Source organism: Haemaphysalis longicornis, unplaced genomic scaffold (assembly GCF_048455015.1).
Source record: "Haemaphysalis longicornis isolate Haplotype H1 unplaced genomic scaffold, Haemaphysalis longicornis Haplotype H1 scaffold_6, whole genome shotgun sequence".
Lineage (NCBI taxonomy): Eukaryota > Metazoa > Arthropoda > Arachnida > Ixodida > Ixodidae > Haemaphysalis > Haemaphysalis longicornis.
Window position 1 is genome coordinate 138,307,274 of NW_027526407.1, and position 15,453 is coordinate 138,322,726.

General features: G+C 46.0%; 1 protein-coding gene across 1 annotated transcript; it reads left to right on the forward strand.

Moving 5' to 3' along the window:
- The first annotated feature begins 691 nt into the window (after window positions 1-691).
- Window positions 692-12,806, forward strand: LOC144141955 (juvenile hormone acid O-methyltransferase-like). Its single transcript, XM_077673390.1, has 5 exons — window positions 692-849; window positions 2,343-2,647; window positions 6,653-6,947; window positions 9,087-9,255; window positions 12,608-12,806. Exons 2-5 carry the CDS (start codon window positions 2,364-2,366, stop codon window positions 12,781-12,783), a joined length of 924 nt encoding a protein of 307 aa, XP_077529516.1. The 5' UTR covers window positions 692-849; window positions 2,343-2,363; the 3' UTR covers window positions 12,784-12,806.
- Window positions 12,807-15,453: the final 2,647 nt, after the last annotated feature.

Genomic DNA, 15,453 nt, shown 5'->3' on the forward strand with positions numbered 1-15,453 from the left:
CCGAATCAGTGTGTCCATAGAATATAAGGTTGTTTCGCCGGGCGCGATCGTTTGAATCGTCAAGACTGCAGGTTAGTTCCGATATTTGTTCGGAAGTTTTGACAGCAACTGAACGAATGACCTCGACGTCTGCCTGAAGTGTGCCTACGGCGGTACATTCTTTTTCTATTTTAGCAAGCCGTTGGTTAATATCGTCAAACGTTTTAACATTCTGGGACAGTGTAGTTTGGATGCCTTTCATTTCCTTCATAAGCGAGTCTTGATTTAATCTAATTTCATCGAGAGCGGCCAAGGTATCACCAGGAGTTTTATTGGAAGCGGAACGTGTAGTAGGACCTGGATTTTCTTCTGTATCGCCGGAAAGAAGCAGCAAATTTAGAAAACAGTGGCTGTATTGACACAAGGCAAATACCGTGGGCTCGGCAACACTATCAATGCATAGTACCGTGTTGGTTAGGCGAATATGGAGTAACGGTTAGTTACCTGCACGAAAAACAGGCGTCGCAGGTAAGCGTCCGCCATCCTTGACGTGTTGCCGAGCCCACTGGTGTGACCATGAGTGATGTTCGTGCTTTTATCTGGGCGGTGAGGTATCGGCGTTGAATCGGTGACGTGGTTGGCACGTGACATCCGGAAGGGGGCGAAGAGGGGCAGATCAGGTGGCGGTTTGGCGGTGCATTGCGCATCATCCGGGTGAATATCCGTGAAGGGCGGTAGCGGCAAGTTCGTTTGGCGTAGTGGCCGTGGGTGCAGCCGGACCATACCTCCGTCGGTACCGTGAGGCTCCGTGCAGGAGGCTGGTGCGAAACACACCCAGGCGATCATCTGCACGAAAAACAGGCGTCGCAGGTAAGCGTCCGCCATCCTTGACGTGTTGCCGAGCCGCACATCTAACTGAAATCCCAAGTTTTTAAAAAAAAACATGATGTGCCTCCCTCCTCGCCATTGCGTCCAGCTAGCCCACCAGCCCGGCGCCTTGCGCGCGCGCAAGATAAGGCCGACGTGGTCGTGGTCAAGCATATAGAGAGGATAAAAGGCGAGTGTGAAACTGCCAAGGACATGCGAAACGAATAATAGTGCAAGGCGGCGATGAAAAAAAACGACATTCGTCGCTATTGGGTCAAAGTGCCCAATACATAGCTGTTTTCTTTTCCCACAAAACCCAGCCACGCGAAATAGATAGGATGATTCAAACTTCGCGAATAAACCGTGTAGCGGCAAAGATTATAGCAAGGTCTTACTGCAGTTGGTACAGTGACTTGCCGTGGCGGCCAGCGAGTGACTCACAATGGCGGTGCCAACTCGTACGTGCCTCCACCCTTGCAGTGGACGAGCGTGATTTGAGACAGAGAGCGTTGTGAAACGAAGAAACTTGGAAAGCGGCTGTTCGTTCATCGCCGTGTGGTTGCGTCGTATGTGTTTTTGCGTTCGTCGGCGGCTCGACGGAAGCTTCAAATTCATGGTCCTCCCGCCACGTGTACTTAGACTTCTCGCGGTTGGCGCCTTGGCGTACTGTTGCCGCGTGGGGCCGTCGCAGGTTAACCCCCGCTCACGAGTACCCGCCTGCTTGCTTGCGTCTGTTCAGCAAGGGGTCTGGCCCACCTGCTGACCTTTGCACATCAAGCAGCGTCAAACGATGGTTCATGATAAAGAAGGTCGGAACGAGCGGCGAAGCGGTGTGAAATATGGGGAAAACGCCGGTTTATCCGCGCCAGGGTCCTTCGTGTGAAGCGGACCGCGTGCTCCCGAGCGTCACATCATCGGGGTTTTTTTTAATGTATTGTTTCTATGGGAAGTTTGCCGGGACCGTGGTGATCCGTCGTAAGAATCGGGTTGTCGTATGTCTGGGGGACGTATTAGCGGGGTTCCATTGTAATTGTGACATTCAATTCCTCCGAGCGCAAGCTACATCGCGCTGCATGGCAAAGGTGATCCCTAATTGTCGAGTCTGCAAAGCGCATAATGGTCTGCAACCGCCTGTATTCTCCTGCCTTATACGAGCGGGAGAAATTTAAAAATTGCGCCTGTCATGTCACGGCACTATTTTTCAGACGTTCTGTAGTGTCTGGTGATGCCAGACCATGGCTAGCATGAGCGGTTACATTTTTGCAGTCGTTGTGGTTTAGGACGAGGACGGCACCCGAGCCCACCTCCTTTGCGTCTGTGTGCGCCAGTGCCAAAAAAAGTGAAACAATCTTAACTGGACATATAAAACTTTTGTCTTACGCGTGGGCACTACAACATATGTTTTCGTGTTTTATAGAACACAAACAACTTTTTACAGCTTTCTAACTTTCTTTTTCTTTTTTTTCTTTTCTTTCCTTTATCTAATCTTTTGGCAGCCACCCGTTGCGACAACCAATATGTGCACGCCGCATTTGATCCACCTTGACAACAGTCTATTGACCCTCAAGGACAGCTGGCACATGGACGAAGACGCCTACGAAGGGCTCAAGTCATACATCTACAAGGAAAACCTAAGCGCGCTCAGAAGTATTCAACTTCGCGAACCGATATGCACGGCGCTCTGTAACAACATGTGCCGGCATCAGTACGTCGACATAGGCTGCGGTCCGGGAAACTTCACCAAAGAGAAGCTGCTGTCCATCTCACATCCCGATTCCTCTCGCATCGTGGCCCTGGACAGGTAACATTCATGGGGTACTTTTATACATTGTTTATATTGCATTTGAATACGTTGGGCTAGTACTGCTTTTTCTATTCCCGTTAAAGGGTCATCCCGCAAAATTTTGGTTCCTCTGCATATTCAAGCACCGAATCCTCTTCATTCATCGCCAAATCGAATGTCCCGTGTATCTGGCAAGCCCTGTAAATATGAGGTATATCATAGGTACCTTAGTCGCTGTGAGTAATTATAAGCAACCCAATTAGCAAGTAGTCATTCTGTACGCATGACATTTCATGCCTTATGTACTCGCACTCAGTTCACGAAGCCGACGCTCGAAATGTAGCTTAACTGTTTGCCATGCCTGAGGAGAAAGCGTGTGAGCGCAATGAGCACACATTTTAAGCCTCACCTCTCTAATGTAAACTGCTAACAAAAAATGGGCAAGCATAACGTTGATTCTACTTCCATTCTGGCAGAGTGTCAAGATAAAGCAGTGGTTAACAATATAGGCTGCGGCTTTGGGACCCGGCTTCATATTCTCCACAATCACAAATGTGTTTTCTTTGTTTCTTTTCGGTCATAGTGGCGGGCTCTTCGGTACCATTTAGTAGCTGCACTAGGATAATGGGGTCTTTGCGCTTTTGGTAACGCATTTAGGGCTTCCTGTTTAGAGACTTTGCCGGCTGATTCGGGTGGCAAAGGGGCAAGCAGACTAACTTTCGCGTTTATTAAGCCTAATCAAGGTTTTCGCCTTTAAAAAGCGGCCGTTGCTAAGTAACAAAAAAGAGTAATTCACATCTTTGAATAAAGCCATGGTTTAATGGAAGGACAGGGAGACGACGAAGACGAGCGGCAGCCGCCTCTGTTACAGAGGCACACGAAGGCCTCCAAATATTCACGAAGACAACTTTATAACCTGCTCATGGAGTCTCTGGCCTCCTGCCACTCAGTATCACGTCGATCACATTGCCTTCTCGGTTCTCTTTTTTATCTTCATTGTGACAAAGCGCTACGGGAGTCTTAACTATCCGTGGACCTAAGGTGGCGTCTGGGATTCAGATGGTATGTCTCGTGCACGTCACTCTCGGTGGTAATACTAGACAAGGACATCAGCCTTACCATGGTGTGCTGAGCCTTCAATTTATCTAGGGGAATCTCCGCCCAGTCTTTTCTTATAGAAACGTGCGCGTGCCCGCTACTTGGTTTTGTTCGCGAGCAAGAAATATCTTGCCATTGCAGTCATATACAGTTCCACCCTAGAAACGTGATCTGCTATGACTGCCGTACCTCCAATAAATACGTGCACCGACAGCACAATGTATTTATATCCTACGCGTTGTGAGCGCGTTTCACGCAATCGCAAGCCGCAGGGCGGATACAGGTGAACTAACTAGTAGCAGTGTGTTGCAATCGGTTAGAATCCTGCCTCGTTGCGAAGAGAACCCGAGTTCAATTTTAAGCTAGGGAATCTCTAGCGTTTTCTTTTTTCTCACATTTTACACGTGTACTCGAGCAGAGGACCCCGCCAACGTCATCGGGAAAGTGAACGCACACGTCATTTAGTAGTAAAGGCAACTGTAAAGGTTTCACTGCACCGACGACTCCAGAAATAGAGCCGCTACGCAAGCGGGTAGATGGCGCTGCCTACCAAACCGGATTTCCGAGATAAGTCACACAGGAGGCATTGGAGAGGATGCTTCGGTCAAGGTTTTTCTCCCTGCTCCTTCGTGAATGGCGCTAGTGTGTAATAACGGTGGTAAGGTGATAACGACTGTGACGGCATTATTCGGAAAGTTTTGGTTACAGTTGCAGCCTTATCTATTGTTTTGAGTAGGTTAATTACCCAGTATTATGGCTCATGAGTTCGCGCAGTGCCTCAGTTTATTTCCACCACTGCTACAAAGGAAGCATTATGCGCACATTTTAGGCAAATTTTACACAGATCAGCAGTTTTTTTACATATATTCTGAACGTATGTGCACCTACGGTGTCCCTTTATATGCTCCCGTGGTCAGAAATCGGCGAACGTTTGTAACACATTAAGTTAGTCCTCAAGTTTAAGCGGGTATCTCGATACATCTGAAAGCATAATCGTCAGTGTACAATCCCTACAACCAGGTGGTAATTAGCGATCATCAGGGCTGCAGTGGCCTTTACTTATAGATACCATTCATGTTCTTCAGTATGGCAAGCATTATTTATCTTCCACTGGTACCTTAAACCTATGCATTTATCGAATTTAGGGTGTTATTATTATGATTAATATCAGTTTAGTATTTGTACTGAGAACCAACAACTAGTAGAACTTGCACCATATTTTTCCTCAAAGATTTGTACATGTACATCAAGCTTAAAAAGTGGAATAACGTTATCAAAGTGAAGCAAGGATTCGACATGACCGGATAGTTTTCTAGAGAACCACCAAAAACGATTCGCTGTTATTCTACATACACTTCGCGAATGTGGCACGCACGTCCACCAAACAGGTTTATGGTGACAGGAGTTAGGCTACTATGGGAATACCTGGCATCAAGCATCAACATAATTATTAACATGCTGTGTGGTGTGATGTGTTTCAGCTAACGTTTCCGATTATTACTGCAGCAAATACTTTTAGTGCAACAGGCCAGTATTTAAAGGCCCAAGACCCTCTCTCCTTCCAATCGGATAGCTCGCCCAAATCAGCAGTGTAAACAGCTCACACCAGCACCGTCTATTTGCAACGCATAAGTTAACCCTTCACAAAAATTGATACGAAAGAGACTGTTAATTCAAGGGGAAGATAATTCGCACGGAATTTACACAAATTATATTCTTTTTCTTTCCAGAAAGCTTCAAGTAAATGAACGTTATGGTAGGCCATGTTGCCAATTCCACTTCATATACGGACAACAACGGTTGAAGCACCCATTCAGAGGCTCTAGTAGACACCATTGATAATGATCACTAGTGTACATTAGTACCAAATTCGACGGGTAAACCAAAGCCACTAATGCTGATCAGTCTGTTAAGTTGAAGACATGTTTTTTTACAAACAACATTTTGCAATGTGAAAATTCGTACAGCTACCTCAAGTTTTAACTACTGTTTTGGAAAGCTTAGATCACATAAAACTATTTCCACAGGTATTCGTCCTCTAGGGAGGTTGCAGATTTTGCAGATTTTGGTGTACGTATGTGGATCGATCTGGAAATCAGCTTGAAAAACTAACCATGCTTCAGCTTTCTGCATGCTGACGAAACGAAGCACAGCCATTGTTATTGTTCCGAATTATTTGTTCTCGAGCTTCATCAAGGTACTAACGGTGAAAGTTGTTCGCGCGCATGCTGCATGTCCAAATCAGTCACGCCCCATAACATCCTGACGCGTTGCTGCGCATGACAAAAGGTCTGCCCAGCCACGTTTGGGCGGTCCAGTGGCCGCAGCTGCCTATTTTTATAATCAAACAATCGTTTTCATACCCCTCCTTCCAAAATGCCTACCCAACAAGCTGTTCTTCTCGAGCATTTCAGACCGCAAAAGAGTGACCTAGTTGTTAAAAAACCAGGGCTCACGCGCGAATGCGGAACGATATGGGTTGAGGTCACTGTGCTGCAGTCCCTGGTCCTCGGTAGCGGCAGTTGAGAGCACGTGCGTAGGCGCGACACATGTACACACGAAGCATGTGTTTCTTGCGCTGCTGAGCACGAGGTCGCCGGTTCGATTCCAGGCCGCGGCGGCCGCTTTTCTGATGGAAGTAACAAGCGACAATGCCCGTGTGTACCAGATTTCGGCGCACGTTAAAGATCCCCAGGTGGTCAAAATTAATCCGGAGCCCTTCACTCCGGCGCGCCTCATCGCCTGCGTTGCGTCGGCGCGTTAAACCCTACAATCAATCAATCAATCAATCAATCAAACGAAGCATGTGTTTCTTTCTGGTATCCCCGTGGGGCTATCACAAACAAAGACATATTAACGTGTCACGAAAACAAAACACTGAAATTTAGGCCTGCTTTATCCCATTCTTGTTTTTTTTTTATACAGAAGTCGTCATGCAGTGGACTACGCCAAAGCCAACTTCTCTCACAGCCGCATAGCATATGACGTGTTTGACGTGGAGCACGACGACTTCACGCCCATTCTGCAACGCTACGGCCCTTCGGACCGCATATACTCCTTTTATACTTTCCACTACATCTTGGACCTAGAAAAGGCGTACCGCAACGTAGCTGGGCTGTTGAAGCCGGGAGGGGACTGCGCTATCGCTGCTCTGACCGGCGGTAACGCCATCGACGTCTGGGATGCTGTGTACAGGATGGCGGAGTGGAGACAAATGATCGTGAGTACTGAAACTTGCCCGTGCATACATGTCACTTCGCAATGTCGAATTCACGAGCACCATGGAAAGGTTGAATGAGCATCGTCTGCGCACTGCTTGACGGTGCCCAGTCGGAGCTCTATTCGAAGCTTGTTTTTTTTTTTTTGTTAAGCAAAGCTCAACAATGGACCCATTGTTCTGCATTTCGAGCTTTGAGCTTTATTAAGACTGTGCGGAAGGCGAAACTACCGAAGCTGCAAAGCCAGCTGCTGTGAACTAACCGGTCATTATCGAAGAAATCCTGTCCATTCCAGTCGTATAGAAATTACCACATATGACATTCCTGAACAATCGGGTATCCAAACACTTGTTTAAGATGTGAAAAATATTTTTAAAAACTCTGAGAAAACCCCTGCACTGCGGAACGTTTCACACATTGTGTAATATCATGTGTGAGTACACATTCTAGCAATCATAAGCAGCAGCACTGTGTTTCTTTCTTTGTGTGATAGAAACCTAACCAGGTTCATAACGTCAATTCCACCAGAGAAGATTATTTGATGCCCTTTTTAATTCTTAAAACTAACTGTAGTAGCGAATTAGAAAGGCTGGCTCGTTTTGTTTCTCAGCTACTGATCTAACAGAAGCCGTCTGGCTCAGTGGCTATGGCGTTGTGGTTTTGAGCACAAAGACACTGGTTCGATTCCCGGCCGGTGTGCCCGCTTTTCTGATGGAGGCGAAAAGCAAAAACTCCCGCGAGTTCGAGATTGCAGTGCACCTCAGAGATTCCAACCTGGTTCAAATGAGTCCGGAGCCCTCCACTACGCCGCACCTCATCGCCTGTTTAGCGTCGGCGCGTTAAACGCTACAATCAATCAACTGCTCTAACAGACACCTTCAATGCTGAAGCCTAGCAATGCCTTTTTCCAACTAAATATCCGCATGTGGCGGCTTAGAGCAGCGGCTCCATAATTGCAGACAGTGCATGTAGGTACTAGACACATGAGAACGGCAGTATGCTAGATCCAGAATCGGCGAAAGCGACATCACTAGCGTGAGAAGAATCACCAGCACCGCCCAAGAAAACACACGACTGTTAGCAGCATTGCCAGCGACCTATGCGTGCGTCTCTGAACGTGCTGTGCCTTGGTTTGTATACGAAACAGCTTCAGTCTCGCACAATTTAGCAACACTGAGTGTGTAGTCGTGCGCATCTTTGTGTTTGTTTTTTTTGGTTTGTGTGCACTCAAGACACTGCCAAATTACAGGCAGACGAAGATGCTCGTTTAACGGCCGAAGCACCTTAAGGCCGAGGCTTGTGCGTCCGTCCGTCCGGCATCTGTGCTCACGGCACACCGCCGTGTAAATCGAAACGTCTGTGAACACAAGGTTCACAAAAGGTTAGCAAGAACGAAATAAAAGGTTCACAAAAGGTTAGAGATAGATAGATACAGAGAGAGAGAGAGAGAGAGAAAGAGAGAGAGAGAGAGAGAGAGAGAGAGAGACGCACAGCACTGTGCAAATATAAACATCTGTGAACAAAAGGTTCACAAAAGGTTAACAGGAACAAAATATAAGGTTCACAATAGGTTACAGAGAGAGAGAGAGCACTGCGGTGCAAAAGCGTATATAAGCGCGTTACAGACAACACATTCTCTTTCTGCCATGGATAAAAACGAACGTATGGCGCTGCATCCGGCCGCACAAAGTCTACACAGACAACAAGCTACTTCGCAGGCGAGAGGTAGGGAAGCGGCAAAACGGCAAAAACGCCAAGCGGACACTGAGTTGAGCGCTCGGGAAGCAGCGACCTGACGGCAAAGCCGACAACTTAAGCTATCCCGGAGTACATACTGTACACACGCGTTGTCACTCACTTACATGCTCGAGTGGGTAATGTCACGGGGGATTTACGGTAATAACAATCCCCAGTGCTCCGCCCACTCGTCAGGATTCACTTCGTGGAAATGCGTGAATTTTTTTTCCTTCTGTGTTATCTCGAGTCATTGCGCTTATGTTGAACATCCATCAGCGCCTCGGCCGGATTTTTACTTTGCCAAGCATTACTTTTATACAAATACCATTTCACCAGTAAATTCTCTGTCTTAGAGCCTTTGAAAAATCGGCACACAGATGCAGTTTTCGTGCACTTGCTTTCAGAACCCCAGAGACCTTTTCCCGGGGATGTATCGCTGCGGTGGCAAATCCGGATATTCAGCGCAGAGGGATGCTGAGACCAGGAGTAGCCTTGCTGCAGCTGGACTTCGTTGCGTGGCATACAGACAATACGAGACTCGGTGGAAGTTCAATCGGATCGAGGACTTCCTTGGTGAGCATAAACCCTATCTAGTGACAATATAAATTATTTTAATGGATATATACATGTGTCTAACTCAAATACATTTTCAGGCTGCCGAACGATAGGTTTCAACATTCGACACTGTAAATCGATTGATCACGTTTTCGCCCCAGTTGAATATGCACATAGTACACCTATACTGAAAAACGTTGACAGGACCTAATTCAAGGAACCCTGAAACTGTTATTTAATATTCCGGTATTGTTTCCGCAGAATACTCGTGTCTAACGCCTGTAGGCCTCGTTCTTCAACCACTCTAGGCATTTAGGCACAGTTTTTGGGTTTATTGATTTCCCATTATGGTTTTAATGATAGGAAAGCTTTTCTTCAGCGAGCTCTGGTCAGCTACGCTTCAGCTTGGTTCAGCTTGGCCTCGCTGAACCTCCGACCAAATGCGTTGGTTGACTGGTTCGCCGACTGGTCGTCGGAAATCGACAGCGAAGCCAAAACTCAACTCCTACATTATGTGCAATGTGGCTTAGTTTTCTTTGTTTGTAGGGTGTATTAAAGGGCCACAAATACAATGTAATAGTGGTTGGTTAAAGAAACTGTTAATGAGGCCTTTGGTAGCCACTGGACGCGATTCGCTGTAAATAATAAACGAAACTTTTTTTTTTCTGGAACGGTGTTATGAATGACGGGGACATCCCGAAATTTACCAAGATTAGGCTTGCCGGGTTGCGAGCTACTTAGGCTTGCCCCTCTGCGACTGGGCGGGCCCCTTCATACTGATATCTGTACATTTAAAAATGGTCGCATATCTGCTTCACTCGCGGCAAATTGCGTCGAAAGATTACGGTTCCTTAGTTGCCGCTACTTCACTACATGTATTGAGATCTTTGGCGACTGTAGGGCTTGGAACCCTGATGTACGAACTTGAGCTAGCCAATTTGTAATTTTGGTTTATCTCGCCTTACTTCACCGCCGCTTCGCACATGTTTCTTACGAAGCCCACGTCGTTTTTAAATTAAAAAACTGTGAGCTATTCAGTAATTGTCTGCTCTAATTAGGCCTAATGTTTCCTGCTTGCCGCATAGGTTGGACATATACGAAGCGTGTCACCAGTTTTAGTCGTTTGGGAAGTTTGCATGTAATTATTGTTCAAGGATTCTATCAAATTTGGCGAAGTGTAAGAATCAATTGAAGCGCAGGAAACAAACTAAATTTTTCGCATTGACGTAGCCCATGAATGAATATTGCCGATGAATATGCCAAACGTCCGAGCATCATTGACATAGATACAGATGGCACTTTCATAATTAGCCTATGAATTCCAGCTGCAACAATTGCGGGATAATTATACCGAGTAAGCAGAGTGATTTTAACAGATTACGATCCGACGTTTCCCACCGGTAAGAATAGCGAACAGTACTAGTAAACGTTTATTATTAAAAATGAGCTTTGTAGGCCCTGGAGAGCAAGCAGAGGGATTTGGAAAAGAAAGGCACTTCAAAACTTCCTGATGCTCCTTAAAGGGAATTTGCCACAATGAAATTTCCTCATCAACTGCAGGTTCACATGTTTCATTGGCTTTTTGTAGAGCACCTAGCTGGTAGTCACAATTTACTGACATGTGCACGGGGATTTTTAGGGTAGCAGTCAAGAGGGAAGTCGACTCAGGCTGATCAAACAGCAAGTATAAACCATTCGCTAAGGCATATTCGACGAACTGCTCAAGAAGTGAAGAATACGGTCGCCCTCACTGCTAGTGGTCCCCTTCGGCCCCGGCTGGAGAGCCATTCGTTGAGAGATGCGCGCCGCCACCAATCAAATTAACGCATTTCCAGAGTAAATTAAAGTTCGGCGTCAATGGTTGTTGCAGCAGGGGCTATGCAGGGTACAGATAACGCTGAGGCTGTCATTTATGCCCGATATTTGAATAGAGTGTGACGACGGGCGTAAAAGAAAATTATAAGGTTATACATGCAACGAAGAAAGGTGTAACATAGTCATATAGGTTTAGTTTCTTCTATTCCGCACAGCAGTACAAATATGACACGAAGCTGTACTGAGATGAATTAAGAAATGACGGTACCACTTAAAACAACTCATGCTCATAGCTGGTACGAACTTAAGGAAGAGACCATGTTCAGTGCAACGTGGGTTATGGGTATGACAGTTTATTTCGAAGATAAAGAGTCTGTACAGAAATTTGCGCTGTTGTTTTTTACAGAGAACTGGTTCACTCCACCCCGAAATGCATGACCCGTATGCGTTTTCCGGGGAGGTAACCCAGCCGGGAATTGTCCGCGAAGAAATATTTCGGTAGGAAGAGAGGGCGCGGAGGAAAGGTTTTGTTGTACTATGGGTTCTATAGCACAAGGCGTTTCATTGCACTAGCAATAAACAGGTGGCCGGCCACACCAGTAAACCTTAGATGACGGAAGCGGAAAAATGTGGGCAGAGCAAACGCAAAAGTGCAGAAGTCGCCATCGTCATCAACTCTCCTATTACGTGGTGGCCAGAGGGAGCAGCAGCGCAACCCGTCTGAGGCAGATGGAAGATATTCCAAAGAGTTAAAGCAGATAGCAAAACAAGGCGTCGGAACTGGCAAGATTACAAAGCAGCCTTTTGACAACGTGAGGCGGAATGCCCAAATGAACATTAGGTGTGCTGAGATGTCATTGGACGTTTTGTTTTCAGAATTATTGTCAGCCAATGAATTCGAAGCACCTTGACGGAGTAATCAGCCAACTAATGAATGGTTGGCCCCTTAAATTTTTTACTGCTTGCTGGCACGTGAGGTACGTGTAGTTTTAAAAGGACGAAATTTCAGACATCACGTTTCCTAAAAGTGGGTAGAGCATCGGTTGCATTTTATAAGTTCGTATTGTCACAAAAGATGGTCTTTGTAATTGGTGTAGCTTGGTGATATCAGTCGCGGTTGTGCGTCCCCAGGAAGTAATAAATTTTTACAGTGCCAGTAGGTATCAAACTAACAATAAAAAATTATCTTCTGGTCAAAAGGAAAAAGCGCGACCTTGAAGTATTGCCAACGATACACGCTACTTGGTCAGCAACGACTTCATTACGTCCATTTGATGATACCAAGATAACGCTCAAATACATATTTCCGTTATGACACTGTCTTCGGACTATTTTTACTTGAATAAAACACCTCAACATTCACAATCCGAACTTGTAATGAAGTGAACAGGGATCTTCTTTTTGTTGACCCGGGTTAAGGAACGGATTGAGCATCCCCTCATTTTCTGATTAGCTGCTACTAAAGAAGTGACAACTCTCTTTCGCAAACTTAATTCTTAAAAACAAGATCCTCGTTCTAATAAATTATTGTGCTCCCTGCTTGTGTATTTCGCAGACAATTTTATGGAGTCGTTCAACGCCTACGATGGTGTTCCGCACGAAGATCGCACGGCCTTCAGGGACCTCTGGATTGAACTCATGCTGCAAAGAACACGGACATCAACCGGAGGGCAGATTGAAATCACCTACACTTTGGACATTGTGCATGCACAAAAGCATGGCGCCAATTAAAAGCCTGAGAAATTCGCCTGCAACATCTGCTCAGTCATCCTTCCCGGTGTTTTGGAAATGATGAGGCCACTAGTCATTTCAGGTGTAGTTTTCGTCACATCGTTCATGAGATACCTTCACTCCTGTTGCTGTGTATGAGCGTCTGCATCACGTTTATCATCTCCGCATCATCTGCATGAGAGAAGTGAAAATGAGGGGCAGTCACCACCACACATCCAAGCTGCTACCTACATCGAAGGGAGTGGCGATATTTATGCTGCAACTAAAAAACAAGCACAGTGAAGCGGGGCTGTAACAAAGTCATCTGAACAGGAATGCGACCGCATTACACGGGCTACTTGGTAAAAAAAAGGTGACGCTGTTTGGGCATACCGCTTAAGTCATCGCGATAAAAAACATGGAATAGAGCTAGAATGCAAAGACGTACTTCGTCCACTTGTTTACTAAATGTATATTATGGACCTTGCAGTTCCTGGGGCTCCTGCAAGACATTTAATGCAGCACAAACATATGTAAGAAAGAAACAACCCCATCCCACGCAAGCACTCCGCACGAAATGTCTGGTATCTTACAAATAACCCCAATGGCAACTTCATTGGTTGACACATTTTACAGAGAAGCTATTAGCCCCTTATAAGTAGGAAAAAAATTTTCTCGTAAACAAAAAACCCAGGAAGGAGAAGCAGTCTTCACGCAAGACGCCGAGCCTATGCTTTAGGCTGATCAGGCGTGCAGCATGGAGCTCAGCATTCGTGTTACAAAAAAAAACAAAGCAAGCATCTAAACCACGTGATGAATGATGAGGCGCCGGTGAATATGGGAACCACCCCCTACTGGGAACGATTAAGTTTGCAGCTGCTCTTGAAAGGGGAGCGGGCTGGTATCATTCGACGGCTAGCGCATGCGTCAGGAAAGGCAGGACCTAGCATATGCAGCCAAAACAACCGAGTGCAAGTGATGCGCCCAACCAGACAACGAGGAACATTTCATACGCTCCCCCAACAGCAACAGCTGCGCTGCACATCCACTTTGGAAGGGCGGGATGGCGTCCATTTTACATCGAAGCTGTTAGCCTCTCCTTGGTAGGAGAATTTCGTGTCGTAAACATAAAACCCAGACAGGAGCCAGCAGTTCTTGTCCAAGACGCCGAGCGCGTGCGTCAGGATAATCAGGCATGCAGCTTAGAGCTGCGTATTCGTGTAAACAAAAACCACCAACCGACCAAGGAAACAGCACGATCGGTGATAAAGCACCTCTGAACAATGGGAACCCCCGTGTGGTTGGAAAGATTAAGTTTGCAGCTTCTGTAGAAAGAGTATGGGAGTTGACGTCATTCAAGGGCTAGCGCATGAGTCAGGCAAGGCAGTAACCGGCAGTTCTCGCCCAAGACACCGAGCGCATGCGTCAGGATCAAACATTTGCCGTCAGAGAAGCCGAGCGGAAGCGACAAGCCCACCGAGGCAACGAAAAACATTTCATAACCCATCACCATGTGTAGCACTTTACAACAGCTGCGCGCGACAAACACTTTCGTAGGGCTGGACGGCGTCCATTTTTTTCTACAGCGCTTTCATTTTGTGATAACCAATTAACAGTCTCAATTTGCCGGAACATTCAAGCAACATACGACGGCACCAGCTTTATGTTTTAAAGAGAAACTCGACAGCAATGGCTCCGCGAGCACATTTCTTACTTCTCGCATTTTTTTTTCAGTGATAAACGCAAAATTTTTATTACCCTGTGGTAGAAAACTGCGTCAGCACAGGTACAGCAGGCTGCGAGGACTACAAAACCAATATTCGCAGTTAACCTTTCTTTTTGTCTACAATTCAAAGAAGGAAATGTAAGAAGATAGTATTGATAGAGTGAAGCGCAAGAAAACACGACACCAGCGACGAAAATGGCAACCTGCTCTTCGATATACATTGCCCCAACCGTAGGCCACTTCACCAGGCATGCCAGAAAGCTATTACAAACAGCAATGAAACAATTCCTACAAGCCTATAGCTTGGAATGCTATGATACGCTTCGGTTCACAGGGGGATCGAGAACTAAAGGTATATTTCTGTTAACAGTTCCCCTGGCGCCACCTTTAGTCATCAGTTAAACGTAAATTGATCATAAAAAATAAAAAAGCTAAAATTTTTGTTAAATAAATACACACGCCATAGAATAAAACTTCGTTCACTACACAGACGTAAAAGCAAGAAGAGACTCCTCAAGGAAATACTAAAAATCTTGGCTAAAATTCCTGTGAGAATCTAGTTGAATAAAACGGCTTCCGTAAAACGACCGTCGACCATTAGATCAAACGGCGTTCGTTAAAGTGACGTTCGATAAACCGCTGGACCCCGCCGCGGGTTCCTCTTCCTTGGCCTTCAGCCGCCATTCAAGAATTTCCGAACTACTAGCTTATTGAGAACCAGGCCCAAAAAATATTCTGAAAAAAATGTCCACAGCGCAGCCAGAAACCATCTAATATAAATTAAGTGCAACCGGAACATGTAACGCAGTTTATATAGGTTGCTGATTTATTAACCGACGAACACCTCACTATCGGAAACAACAATGAAGCACATATTTTTATGCCATAATACCTCGAGAAAAAAAATTGGCTCCGATCCACGCTGTGAAGGTGGTTGGAAAGCAAAGCTGTGAACGACCCCCACA